Here is a 15330-nt window from a genome sequence, read left to right on the forward strand (position 1 = left end):
TGGTCTGTGAGGGAGATGAGGAGGGTTTCGGTGCTTAGCTTAGGAATGGAGGTAGGTTCTGAATTTTGCGAGTTGGAAGGGTGTTGGATCTTGGCGCCAGTTTTTTTCTGTTTTATGGAGGGTGAGTTTCTTGTTTTTAAGTTCAGATGTATACCATGGCTTCTTTTTGTGTTTTGCTGGGTTGATTTCACGGGTCAGGGTAGAACAGAGGTGGTTGGCCACTGTGCCAGTTAGTTTGGACCAAGAGGCGATAGCAGACTCTGCGTTGGAGAGATCTAGATTGGAGAATTCTTTAGTGAGGGCTGGAATGAGGTCATCGATTTTACACAGTCTGCGGAAGAGGATTTTTTTTTTGGGGGGTGTGAGAATACTGGAGTTTATGGAGCAAGTGGTTTCGATACGGTAGTGGTCAGACCAGGGTATAGGTATGCATGTGGGGGGGTCTGAGTGGATGAGGGCATTAGTGAAGATGATGTCGAGGGTGTGGCCTGCCTTGTGTGTGGGATCGGTAACAGTTTGACAGAAACCTAGGGCCTTCATAGAATCAATTATAATGTTGCAGGAGACTGATAGTGGAGTGGAATCAATGTGGAGATTAAAGTCTCCAAGAATGATGGCAGGAATGTTTATGTTAATGTTTTTGGAGACATATTCAATTAAGGAGGAGGGTTTTTTTTTCCAGAATCCCTGGTGGCGCATAAATTAGGCAGAGTTGGAGGTTGGGGGATTTGAATAATCCGATCTCCAATTTGTGAGGGGAAGAAATTGGGTGGTGGGATAATTTTAGGCTCTTTTTTGCAGCTAGGAGGAGGCTGCCTCCACGTTTCTTGGGTCGTGGGATAGAGATGATGTTGTATAGGTCAGTGGGAGGTTGGTTGAGCTAAACCATGTCAGAGACATTTAGCCAGGTCTCTGTAATGGCACAGATATCTGGAAGATCATCTGAGAGGATGTCATTAAGTAATACAGTTTTTTTGACTATAGATTGGGCATTTAGGAGGAGGATGGTAAAGGTGGTGAGGCCTATTAGTTGGGTGAAGTGGGTGGTGATGATGGGGAGTAATGATCTGTGGGGTTGTGAAGGCGATATAGGCTTTGGGCAGGTATAAGGAGAGTGGTGTTTGAGGGTAGGAATGCATGGTGAATGTGCAGAGGGCGAGATAGCAGAGGTGGGCGAGGGAATTTATTTATTTATTTATGTATTTATTTAGAGTTTCTTATATACCGATAGCTGTTTGCACATCGTATCGGTTTACATATAACTAGGAACATTTAGGCAGAGCCATTTACATATAGGCAGAGCCCTTACATGGAACAGTAACAGATATAGGAGGCAAGGGACAGTAAAATAACTAAATGTTAACTTCGAGGAGCTATGTGTTACATATAAAACTGAAAAACTATAATACTAGATAGAGGTGAACTATAATACAAAAGGTACAGCAGTTCATGGTCATTCCAGAGCGACAGAGTACTGGACAGTGAAAATATGAATGGAGAATGAATGGACAGTGAAAAAAGAACGAAGAAGAGAATGGTAATAAAACTCAGGCAGAAACAGGGGGGTACAATAGGTTGAGGATTAGTGGTGGAAGAGAGTGGAGAGACTGCTACTGTTATACTAACCAAGTGCTGAGGTTCAAATATAAGGAATTTAGGGATTCTTCGTGGAGGATTGTGAGGGGTAGGCCTGAAGGAATGCTAGTGTTGGTGGGGTGTGTGGCAGAGATGGTTATAAGCGGGTAAAGGGAATCAAGGGGACGTATTCTGGATGTCTGGAATGAGGAACAATTAGGAGATCAGCGGTAGGGATAGGGGAGAGCAGCAGGGTATTAGGGATATTGGCTTCAATTTGGTGATGGGCAGGGCGGCAAGGAGTGGAGACGGAGGTGCAGGTAAGGTAGGACAGAGTTCAGTGTGAGGTTTCGGGAGGAGAGAAGGGGTGTGTATAGTACAAAGCTGTTTAGTGGAGGGGTTACTGTTGGGAGCATGGAAGAAAACAGACATCAGCCCGGTGGAGCATAAAAGACGCATAAGGAAGCGACACTAAGGGACGCACAAAGGGTGCGCCCCTTAGTGTCGCCTTGGTTGTGCGCCCTAGGCGCGCGACGCCTGAGAACGGGGAGCCCTTTAAAGCCCCAGGTAAGCCATGGATGACATCGGCAGGTGGGTCATCGGGGGGGGAGCAGTCCCCTCGTGGAGAGCGGGCCGGCCTTGCTGGTGGAGGAGTAGGCCTCGTGCGGTCGCGGAGGTCGCGTTGTGGCTGGCGGCCGGTCGGTGGGTGCTCCTGATATATAATTATATCATTCTACTACTGAATGATATATAATATATATCATTCTACTACTGAATGATATATAATTATATAATTTTACTACTCAGAGATCCATGGTGTATGGGATTATTATGAGTGTGTAGCAAGCTACTATAAACCAAGTTCCTACCCCTAGGAACTTATCATGGTTTGGAGCCTTACAATCCAGATAGAGCTGCACCTGGATCTGAGTGATGTGTTTTGGACCTGCCAAGCCGCCACAGCCAAGGTGAAGGAATATAAAAATACATCAGAAAACCCCAGTGTGCTCTCCTATGAATTACAAATGTTTTGCAAGTACCAGAATCCAGCACTCACAGTGTTAAAAAGTTGGGAAAAGGGCTGAACTGTTTAGCCTGCCCAGAGAACAGCACTATATAGCAGCAGAGATGGAAGTCAAAGGAATGGTGGGAGACCATTGAAGGAAAAAAAGGCGCAATTTGGCTGGCTCTGTGTGTGAGGGGCAGGGTCGGCCAGGAGTTGGAGACAGGAGCCAGGAAGAGGGGAGTGTATCTGGCAGCTTTGCAATCAGTTCTCCTGAAGAAATAATTATTAGGGATGTGCAGAAGGGATGGATTCGTCCGATTCGGTATTCGTATTTGTCGGGACCCAAATACGTTGCACTCGTTTTCATCAGGGGAAACCCGATTCGTCCATTAGTTGAATTCGGTATTCGTTTTCCATTAAAGTTGGAAAAACAAAAAAAACCACCTTCCCAACTCTTTGAATTAACTACAACCCCCCACCCTCCTGATCCCCCCAAGACTTGCCAAAAGTCCCTGGTGGTCCAGCAGGGTCCTGTAGCGATCTCCTGCACTCGGGCCGTCGGCTGCCAGTATTCAAAATGGCGCCGATAGCCTTTGCCCTTACTATGTCACAGGGGCTACCGGTGCCATTGGTCGGCCCCTGTCACATGGTAGGAGCAATGGACGGCCAGCGCCATCTTGAATACTGGCAGCCAACAGCCTGAGTGCAGGAGATCACTCCAGGACCCCTGCTGGACCACCAGGACTTTTGGCAAGTCTTGGGGGGGTCAGGAGGGTGGGAGTTTTATTCATTAATGATACGTTGCATTCATGGGGGTTTGCCATATGTTTCGGGAACCCACAAATGCAACGCGATTTGTGCGTTCAAAACGAATGCACATCCCTACTAATTATCAAGAGGGAGAGACAGAAGTCTACTTTCTGAGGAAGTAGAGAAACAGAAAGCTGTTCTTGCTTCATAGCCGAGCTACATGCAAGATCCCAACAAAAGACAGAGAGGCCAAGAGCTGAGAGACTGAGAGTCTTCCTTTCCAGAGATATCCAGGCCCAGGAGCACATGGCTGGATCACCCTCCTAAGATAGTTAAGTAATCTAAACTTTGCACAGAGAGTATCTTAGCAAAGGAGGGAGAGAGTTTATTTCCTTGCCTTTTGTCACAAATTCAGTATCTCATCTTAATTGCATCAGCCTTTCAGCTGAATTTAAGCATAAATCCTTGACACAGCCACACGAGATAGGGCAGGGAAAGAGAAGCTGATGGACCTTGGTCTTTCTGTAAGAGACTGAAACCAGATACCTCTTTCTATTTAGTACCAAGTAAATCATTTGGGGAAGTTCCCCAGGAGAAAGAGACCTTCTAAACACTGCAGTGCTCATCTGTTTGGTTTATCATCTGCACAACAAAAGAATGTGTGGCATAAGTATACTGGACAATAACAGTGTAACATCACAAAGATTGTTTATTTTACATATGCACACTGAACAATGTGCACGAAATTTAATACACAGTAAACAATTGTGTGAATGTGAAGGACCCCGACACGGCTGTGTTTCGCATCAAGCTGCGTCAGGGGGACTGGAAATTTCCAAATTTGTATATTGTGTAAGGAGCAATATACTTTTTTTTAGCAGCTGAGACACCCGCTGGAAACCAGCTTAAAAGGTAAGATGTGAAAATGTTTTTTAGAATTTGACTTGTAGCGTGAAGCTCAATGGGAGTCTTGGAAACATCGCGGAGAGAAGGGCTTCAAGGCACCGGTAGGACCGGCAAGCCGCTTAAATTAGGAAAGAAGTTTTTTAAATTTCATTATTTAAATAATTTTCAGATTCAGATTGGGTACGAGTGCCGGACCCGACATGGCAGAAATTTGTAACAAACAACCCGATGTCTCAAAGACAGAAGGATGTGTACAGTGTTTAAATTCTAGAAGCGGACCAAAAAGTCTCCAAACGTCAAGGAGTTGAAGGAAACCCACATCTCAACCGCGACACATTCACACAATTGTTTACTGTGTATTTAATTTCGTGCACATTGTTCAGTGTGCATATGTAAAATAAAACAATCTTTGTGATGTTACACTGTTATTGTCCAGTATACTTTATGTCACACTTTTTTTGTTGTGATTTCTCTATATGTGTGTGTTGTTCACTCCGCCCTCCTCTTGTGCTATTGCCTGGTTTATCATCTAGCCAGCTCCACCATTAAGAGGGACCCCATTTTTTTGATGGGGTTTTTTCCCCACACAATTTTGTTTTGGCGACACAGTGTACCCTTTACAAACTGGTGACATTGGGGTGGACCTCTTTCTCCCCCTCACTCTTTTTGAGAACTCAAGAGGAAAGACAATTTTTGAAAGTTGTGTATTTCACTGTTTTTCCCCTCAACCTGTCTCTGTTAGCATTCCCTTTTTTTTATGACTGTACATATGGGTATGTTGGTTGTCCTGGCTAACAAACCATACCCAGTGTTATTTTTGCATTGCTTGATTTAAAATAAGAAAACTGCAGGTTTATATTATACTTCACTACTGTACTTTTCCCATTTAATGTTCTGGTTGGATTTTCTGTCTACTTACATAATACTAGTAAAAATGTTAATTACTGTTTTATTCTGGTGTGTTGATTTTATCTGGTCTGTGGTGCCACAAGTGAGAGGCTGTTTGGGAAGAGCACAGAATTGTGGTATCAGGGTGACCAGGACCCTGTCTTATCCCCCACTCAGACTACAAACCCGAAGATAAATCATATTAGTAAATATAATTTCTCATGTGTTACTCCCCATTCCAAGCATAGAGGTAATTTATAGTCTGGACCAAGGGGAGGCCACATGTGTAATAATTTTAATCTTTTCCTCTGGTAGGATAAGAATAATGTGGTACCTGTGTATGTGTGGATTGAATTAACTGGTTTGTATTTCAGCCATGGAACTGTGAGAAAGTTCCATATCTTTAAACTATGAGAGAGAGAGTATGCTGATCTAAGGATGAAAATTCAAAATAATTTGGTTTTCCATGCTGCATGAAATCGCCAAAATGTTATATATTCTCTGAGTCATTCCCTTGCCAGTTGTTTAGTGACAGGACATATGTAATTGTTATGTTATGCTATTTTATCATTAGCAAGTTGCCCAGTGTCTTTTTGGAGGAGAATCATCCATGGGAATGTGTTTGGTGGCTCCACTGGGGGGTGGATTTGTACAGTAAAGGAAGGTGTCGAGGCGTACATATCAGCAGGGCCTACAGGGGAAAGGTTGATTGTTGTATGTATGGCTAATGACAGTGGATAGGAAGTCTGAAGTGAGGATGTCAGCCCAGTGGGTACATCTTTGGTGCCTGAGCAGGGACCCTGTGGCGTTGGGATTATGACCTTGTATGAATGATAGTACGAAATAAGCAGCCAAATGTCCGATCTTCTGAAAATTGTTTATTAAGTGGAATCAAATATATGCAAATAAGCCTGACTCCAGCCGAGTTTCGCCCTCTTTCAATAGGGCTGCATCAGGGGTCTTTGCATGTATGATTGCTATATCTTCGTCACAAAGTTGTATCTATGGGCTATGAGCGATGCGAAGTTTCGCCAATCTGTGCAATACAAGCCACAAGAGATAAATTATATCAAAAGTGAGCCTCCCAAACTCAGGAGTGCATATTCACTGCGATCACTTTCGATTTGCTAAGAAAGTGATCGCAGTGAATATGCACTCCTGAGTTTGGGAGGCTCACTTTTGATATAATTTATCTCTTGTGGCTTGTATTGCACAGACTGGCGAAACTTCGCATCGCTCATAGCCCATAGATACAACTTTGTGACGAAGATATAGCAATCATACATGCAAAGACCCCTGATGTAGCCCTATTGAAAGAGGGCGAAACTCGGCTGGAGTCAGGCTTATTTGCATATATTTGATTCCACTTAATAAACAATTTTCAGAAGATCGGACATTTGGTTGCTTATTTCGTACTGTTGCTCTCACGGCTTTATTAAGCAACCTTCCTTGCTGCTTTTTTAGTCCCTTTTATGAATGATTGCATTTTGAACTGTTTTTGACATTTTTGCTATGAACATCATGGCGTTGTTTAGGAACTGCGACATAGACTTAAGATGGCCATCTTTCCCAGTGAAAGGATGAAAGTATGTGAATCCATTCAAGTAGATGGGGGCTTGTCCTCATGTTATGTTATTATTGTTAGCATCAGAGCAGGACAGCAAATAGAACTGAGATGGAGGTTTTAGTGAAACTCAGAATGAAAGGCGTACTCAGAATCTAGACATGTGCTCGCAAAATTCTACTCAAGTGCTGAGACTTGTCAACCTTACTGTTCTCCATATTACAAACAATGTCCATATTTTAGATTGTAAGCCCTCTGGGGATAGGGAAATGCCCACAGTACCTGAATGTAAACCGATGTGATATCTCAGATCAAATGTCTGTATGTAAAAATAATAAATACATATATTTTTACATTGAGTGCCTACAATAAGAGCTATCCAATCACCCAATTCAGCTTTATTGGAAAAATCCATTTTGTTCACCAGTATTTCCATTGATGACATATTTTTTCTCACTTCAATACAAGTGCCTTGAAATAGCAGCATTTTATTTTTTTATTCATGCTTTTGTTACGTCCTTTGAATTGAAAACGTGCGGCAAACATGCGCCGATAGTAAGCATGGGGGAATAAACCTGTGCACAGAAGTGTAAAGTCTGCGCGTACTTTTTTGCCCACAGATGTTATGCCAATTTTCAAAGGGAGTACGTTCTCTTTGAAAATTGAGTTGGAAAAACGTACGTCCACAGACCTGCAACTGCTGTTTGTGCATTTAATATTTCCTCTGAAATTTATATGAGCACTTTTTAAAATCAAAAGTACACATGTAAGTGCTAACTCCTTCCCAGCCCTGTCCCCAGAATGCCTCCCCTATCCTCGTGTAAAGTTACCCATGTAACTCTATGAACAGATAGGGTAGGTCATTTTCAAAGACCCCATTTCCTCACATACAGCACAGTTTTATGTGTGGAAATAGCTTTGAAAATGACCCTCCCAGTATATTTATTTATTTATTTATTTAAAGAATTTATATACCGGGGTTCCTGTATAGTATACATATCACCCCGGTTTACAAGGAACCATAACTATCGCTAAGGAACCGTAACTATCGCTTCATTTAGCGGTTTACATTGAACATTTAGCGGTTTACATTGAACATAGTTAATTTGAGAAAACATAATAAAACATAAATAAACATAAATAAACATAAATAAACATAAAATAGTTAATTTGAGAAAAAGTATATAATATGGTTAACCAGTTAATAACTAAAAAGCAGGTTAATAAGTAAATAAGTAAGTAAATAACATTGAACTTGATAGAATCTGGTAACAGGATAAAATATAGTGTTGCATATGCTTAAGTACAGTTTCGTGTTAATTTCTTCAGAGAGATATAAGCTGGGGAAGATACGGAGGATATGAAATGCCTTTTTTCTTGCTCATTAACTCTATGGGAAAGCTTGTTCGAACAACCAAGATGATATGGTATGAAGGGGCTTATACATAAAGGAGGTAATTTTTAAAGGAGTTGCATGTGCAAATGTAATGTACTATTGTCGTAATTTTAAAAAGCCATTTACATACGTGTAAAGTGCACTTTACACGTATGTAAAGTGAATATCCTTATGGACAATTCAATGGCATATATTGTAGCAATTTTCAAAAGCCCACTTACGCAGATAAAGTGCATTTACAAGTGCAAAACCCAATTTTAAGCATGTAAATGCTTTTTAAAATTGGGCCCATCATGAGCAAGCAATTCTCTCACCAATGGCAATGCTGTTAAATTACTCCTTGTTATTGGACGGGATATTAACATTTTATTGTCATTATCTTTCACAGTGCACATGATCACAGTCAACAGTAATTTTCCTTTAATGAACTCTGATTTGCAGAACTGATTCATAGTTCACTGTGAAACACATGCATCGCCGTCCATGGTCTAGCGTTGGGCTGTGCTAGATTTTGAGTGACCCAGAGCTTCTCCGTTCATGATTCATGATTTGATGGTGTGGTTGCTTTTACCTACATGAATCGTGATTGTAAACCGCAGTTTTCCCCTGGATTCTCAGGGAGAGAGAGAAAGGACATATTCAGTCCCTTAGAAATCCCCCTCTTGGAGCATAAATATGCCTTTCTTTTTATGTTTACTCGTGTACACCACTACTAACTGTTATTCTGTTTTGCTATGACTAGTATTATTGTTATTGTTAGAGTGTTATATGCATTGCTTCAAATAAAAAATGATTAAACACAAAAAAAGAAATCCCCCTCTACTCCACAGAATTTATGAGGCATTTGAACGAAAGCTCACTGGAGATTTGGAGTTTGGCTTATCTGCTGTCTTCCAGTTTAAGAACATTTTCAAAATAATGTTAATCCAATCGCATTTGGTTTGAGTGGAATTATGCTCATTAAAGTAAGATTCTTGAATTATTTGTGTTGTTTTATTTTTTTCCAGAGGTGTGGAGAAATCTCGTTTGAAAGTCCTGATCAGAATGCCAAATGTGTTCGCATGCTAGGTAAGCTGCCTTAATTCCTTAACTTAAGTTTGGTGTCAGTATATGAATAATGTTTTCTGTGCTGGAAAATAAAAGCAGTCGGTATACTTGTGTGGCCCAGCCCTAAATCTATTCATATTGCCACTAATAAAATGTCTTTATATCTTACGTCCAAATTGAGCACTTAACCTCTATCTTTGGATAATGATCATTTGTGCTGTTGTAAAGGAATTGTCTGCCTTTTAAGTAAGTGTTTGAGAGTAGACCTCTAGGAAGAGTGTGCCCTGTGTCAATGTAAGCTAGAGCTCCTAGTGGGAGTGGGCAATTTTTGACTCTAGTGGGGATCCTTTTGTTTTTGGATCAGCTGGCTCACTCATTCCAGCAGTAGTATTAGTACTCCTAGCCAATGCCCATTGGCACCTAGGGAGACAGATGGATCGCAGTCCTAATGGGAAATATTGTTAACTGTGGTGGAAAGAATGGTGAAGAAAAATTCCGTGAGAGGATATGAGTACTGATGGGACATGTTTGAAGAGTATCTAAAATACCAAAAGGCTGAGAATTTGAGTGAGACCTGGATGAGAAACTAGGTGAGAAGGAAATCTGGAGGACCATATTTAAGCGCTGTGCGGCTTAGCTAATTAGCTGGATAAACTTATCTAGCTAACTTAGCTTATATATTCAGTGGCTGAGTTATTCGGTAAATGCTTCTGAATAGGGACCTAGTAGAAGGTTTTGTTTTTGCTGTCTTGCTCGTCTGGCTGTGGATTCCTACGACACATTTTTTTTGTATGTTTTTTACTATTGTGAATTGACTACAGGTAACTCCAGAAGGCTAGAAAAGATTTATTTTTTTTTTGCAAAGTATTCCAGTGTATCAGACTGTAATTAATTTTGATCCTCACAATCATTCTTACAAGCATTTCCTATCTGAACTTAAACTGTGTGCATGATCTCTCACTCCTGCACTAAGATCCACCCCCTCCTTTGCCTGCTGCTCCTAGAGGTGAAGCAGCAGCATTCAGTGAGGATGCCTCACAGGCAACAGAAAACATCAGCTGCAGAGCAGGAAAAAAAAAGACAGCCTATATAACTCTGTTTCCAATAGGAGGTCTGCTTCCCCTTCAGAGCAAACACCAGAGAATGCATGCATCCATGTGTCCACGTGTAGCCAGCCTTACCTGGAACAGACTGGCCCTTTGGAGAGGCTCCTGCATACTCTGGGTAGTAAGAGGAAAGGAGAAGAAGTGGGAGAAAGTAAGAAGCACTTACAAGTCGATTTTAAAAGGCCCGTGTGTGCAAATACCGGGATTTTCGCACATGGCCGGGCACTGCACGCGCCAAACGCATTTTAGAAAGGGCCCAGCCGTGCGCGTAACTCACAATACGCGCAGAAGTGCCGGGCCTGAAGAAAGGGGTGGGCGGGCCGGTGCTGTCCAGGGAGTTTACTTCTGATCCGGAGGAGCAGTAAGTATAAAAACAACAAAAAAAAAAATTGGGGATAGCTAGGGTAGGTTTAGGGGTCGGGGAGGAGAGGGTAAGAGGGAGGAAGGATAGAGTTAGGAAGAGGGAACTGGGCAAAGGCCTAATTGCATCACCGCATGATTCTTTTAAAATCTCCCCCCCCCGCCCGCATGCTAAGGAGGCCACCTGCCTGCACGTGTGGACATTAAAATCCGATGCGCATGTGTGTGCGGGAATCACATTTATAACATGCATGCGCTGATGCTCTCATGGTAAAAAAAAATAGCCACAACCACCAGAGAAGTGGAGAACAAAAAGACATCAAAGGATAAATTCACTGACGCTAGGGTGTTTCGCGCAAAGTAAAACATTTGCAGGCACTGGAACCATACTGAGGTAGCAGTAGAGGTTTTTATTTAATCAATCTAGTTATTGGGCAGACATATCTTGCATAAAATAGCCACGTCCATGTGCGCACGCCAGGAACCACATGCATATGGATGTGCGCATGGGCCTTTTATTAACTACTTTTCTTATCCAAACAACCTGAACATGACACTTCCACCACCCCCACATACCCCACCATCTCCCCTACACTACCCCCTTCCGTAAGAGACCTGGGAGTCACACTTGACCAACACCTGAATTTCAAGCCACACATCAAGTCCATGCTCAAATCAGGCTTCTACAAACTCCAAATCCTTAAAAAGCTCAAACCGTTACTCCATACCCAAGACTTCAGACTAGTCCTACAGTCCACTATCTTCTCCAAAGTGGACTACTGCAACGCCCTGCTACTAGGCCTCCCTTACTCCACCATCAAACCACTACAAACCCTTCAGAACGCCATGGCACGAATCCTAACCAACACACATAAAAGAGAACATATTACACCCATCCTAGTAGACCTACACTGGCTGCCCATCCATTTCCGCTCCCAATATAAAACCCTTACGATTCTTCACAACTCTCTCTACAAGAACAACCCCCCCTGGCTTAAGGAAATGCCCCATTTCCACCTCTCAACCCGCCACACAAGATCCACCTCTACAGGCACCCTCCACACCCCCCCCCCCCCCAAAGCCGCCCGCCTGTCCACCACCAGAGAAAGAGCCTTCACCATCGCAGGTCCTGCCCTCTGGAACTCCCTCCCCACATGCCTCCGTCTTGAACCCTCACTACCCAATTTCAAAAAAGGCATCAAGACCTGGCTCTTCAGACGGGCCTACCCCGACACCAGCCCCCCGTAACCCACCCCCCTCTACCCCCTGCCACACCCCTGTGACCTCCCCCGACCCACCCTCCCCACCCTTACTCCCCCACCCCCTCCACACACCAGGCTCTATACTTCAATGTAACTCAAGTTAAAATGTACAGCCTCTTTCTCAAAAGCTAAGTTAAAATGTACAGCCTATGTTAATTGCTCATTAAGTTACCTTATAACCTGCTATAACCATTGTAAATAAGTTTCTATATATATACCCTGCTTTATATATATACCCTGCTTTATACACTATAGTTCCTCTTTAACCGCTATACGGTTACGTTCCTCTTTTTTCTCAGCTGCTATCCTTCCTCCTTACCTTCTCCCCCCTCTCCCCCCCCCTTTTTTTCAATCCTGCTCCATCACCCACCCCCTGTTTTTTGTAACTTCTTCCTTTTCAAGTTTATTGTAAACCGGCGCGATGTGCTCGCACGAACACCGGTATATTAAAAGCTGTTAAAGCTGTTAAATAAATAAATCTACCCCTATATGAGCAGGAGCAAAGAACAGAAAAGCAGAAAGCACAGAAGAGAAAAAAATACAATGCAACCAAGAAAGGCAAAGGAAAGCAACATGACAGACACTACTCAGGGAACACAGAAAAAGCATATAACTTGCTATTATGTGCCAGAACAGATAGAAAACAAGTTTACTCTCACTACACACACATACACGTACAACAGAAAGTAACAGAAGGAAGGAGCATGCATACTGTGGAAAAGTAGGACCAAGTGGTACATGCAAACCAGAAAAGAGAACATGTAAATAGCGAAAGACAGCACATGAGAAGATACTTGCAGACAGACAAGTCACTATTCTGGTGTAACTACAGACATATGCAGGGAAATATTAATGGGGTGATGTCTTCAGGCAGAGCTAGTGCCATCATATTCATGAAGGTTCTTCATCAAACATCAGGGATCTCTTGACTCTTCCAAGTTGGCCTCCTGGTGTCCAAAAGGAAGGATGCCCTGCTCCAGCCTCTGGGCCAGAAGCAAGGTATTAATGGGGTCTAGGTTGCTCTGAAAAGGTACATGAAAGATGATACTCATTAAAGACTTTAATTCTAATATAGTAAAGATTCTCAATCTGGTAACACATACTGGATCAAACAGTGTATACCAACTCTACAGCATGAGCCCTGGAGTGTGGTATTCTCCGAGTACAAGCAGGATGGCAGTCCTCACACATGAGTGACATCATCGGATGGAGCCCGGCAGGAAAAACTTATGTCAAAGTTTCTAGAACTATGATTGAGCATCTCTAAGTATGCCTAGCATGCGTTATACCACAAATCCACACAGGGTCCCCTCAGTCTCTTTTTTTTCTGCAGAGCCTAGTGATTGCGACTTTGAGTCTCTCTAATTTTCTTAAACTTCTTTGAGTATCTTTTTGCATTTTCATGGGTTTTTTCTCATTTGTACTCGTGCGGTATCAATGCGGGATCCTCCCAGTTCTGTCCCTTAGCATCTTAGCCAGGTTTCTCAGTATTTAATGTAAGTTTTCTTTCACAGTCGTTTACCCTTCCTCCTGGGCGATGGTGCCTTCGGGGTCTGCCAGCTATCGAAGGCCTCTACCATCCACTTCGATTTTGTATCCCTTTTATGTTGGATTGGCATGTCCACATCCAGGTTTAACACCATCAATACAAGTGCAAGGATGAAGTGAGTTCCTGGGAAGGTTTTCAAATTAATTATTTATTTAGTATTTTCATTGCGGCAACTCCTTGTTTAAGATACAGTCCTTAAATAGAATCCCCCAACACGGTCCCGTGTTTCGCCACCCGGCTGCCTCGGGGGGAATACTTTAAACAAATATCTGAAAGCACAAACATACAAAATACCCAGGAACTAAATTAGTACCTCGCAGACTATTGACGTCAAGGTGCATAGTTATACAAACTCAAAAAACACTCATGCAACATACCTGTATCAAACTGTCAAAAATTCTAATCGGAGTGCACCTACGGCTTCTTACTATTGAGTTTAAAAGCGCTCTCTTTGAGCGCGAAAATCATCTCAATTGTTTGCCGGCTTTGATGTCCAATGAACGCCGGCCTGGCTTGCCGACGTCATTATCCTTATATGGAGACTACAACTGGGTATACCCCGCTGACGTGATGCCGCGTAAACTAAAACGTGATGACATATGAACTCTAGCTAATGGGGAATTACAATACTGTACAGGACAATCTGCTCAGCAAGGACTAAAGAAAATGGTTCCACTCGATCTCACTGTTGAGACCGTGTGGTATAATTGTATTAAGTCGAAATATCCATCTTTGTTCTTGCCGTAGAAGAATGAGGGGAAAATCCCCTCCTCTTGCTGGGGGTAAAATGACCTCAAGTACAAAAAATTGTAAGTCAGCTATAATATGTGGGATTTTTCTATCCAATGAGAAACTAGTGGAGCATTCTCCTTACTGATGTTGATACTTGATCTGTGTTCAATTATGTGGGTTTTTATGCTACGTTGTGTCTTTCCCACATACAATGATTGACAAGGGCAAATGATGACGTATACTACCCCTTTCGTGTCACAGTCCGAGGTGCCATTTAACTTATATGAACGGCCAGTGTGTGGGTGTACAAATTGAGTGAGTGTGTATGTGTGTTGACAAACTGAGCAGTGGCAGTGGCCATGTGGAATTATGTTTAGAATTGGGTGAAGGAGCAGGGATAGTTAGACTGGCAGGAGGAAGAAAGTGTAGCGGAGAGAGAATATTTTGATGTAGCAGGAGTTAAATAGGGGAAGTGATTTAAATATTATAGGGCAGTGAAGCAGAGTGAGAAGTTACACAGATACAGAAAATGGATGAGAAGTAATATTCTGACTTTTTTGTTTCTGCATCTTAATGTTCTCTTAGTGCAGAATTTTTGCAATTAATTCGTTTTAAATAGATATCCAGGTTAGAGAAACAAATTGCATGTGATTCTTTCATATTGTTCTAATAATTTTGTGACTGGCTTTTGAGGTGTGTGAGATGGCTTCAGGTGTTTTGTTTTTTTTTTACTTTAATCTATCTTTTTTATTTTTATATTATTTTTTGTCCCTTCAGTTTTCTCATTATGTCCTGGGCTTCCAGCTCATTTAGAATCGGTCTGTATTGGACTATGCAACCACCCAGGGATTTCTCCATTATTTTTATACCCCCTTCCAACTCACCCCCGCCTCTACAGTGATGATTGTTGACTAGGGGCTTCAACCTGTGGTTCGTCTCCTCCCCCTCCCCCTTCTTCCAGAGCTCAGCTAAAGTGGACTCGGAGTTTGGCCACTCTGTATCACTATTAAGCAATGTCTGAGTCTCCCTTCTTTCTGCCTCTGCGGCATTCCCAGCCCCGGTCAGCCCAGGGAGAAGAATTCTGGCCCAGGATTGAAACCCAAGCCTTCGTCATGGCAGTGAGCAGCACTTATCACTAAGACATCAGGTGGTCCCTAGATTTTGTATGTATATTTTTCTTCAGAATAAA

General features: G+C 42.5%; 1 protein-coding gene across 2 annotated transcripts in view; it reads left to right on the forward strand.

Moving 5' to 3' along the window:
• Positions 1-15330, forward strand: part of PDE7B (phosphodiesterase 7B) — a 627908-nt gene that overhangs the window by 207492 nt on the left and 405086 nt on the right. For both annotated transcript variants that reach the window (XM_029596617.1, XM_029596616.1), the window contains exon 2: positions 9093-9153. Coding sequence is in view for 1 of the 2 variants with exons in the window: in XM_029596616.1 (XP_029452476.1) it covers positions 9093-9153 (61 nt within the window). In the remaining variant the exon portion in view is untranslated. The remainder of the gene's footprint in view (positions 1-9092; positions 9154-15330) is intronic.

The sequence above is a fragment of the Rhinatrema bivittatum genome, chromosome 3, assembly GCF_901001135.1.
Source record: "Rhinatrema bivittatum chromosome 3, aRhiBiv1.1, whole genome shotgun sequence".
Lineage (NCBI taxonomy): Eukaryota > Metazoa > Chordata > Amphibia > Gymnophiona > Rhinatrematidae > Rhinatrema > Rhinatrema bivittatum.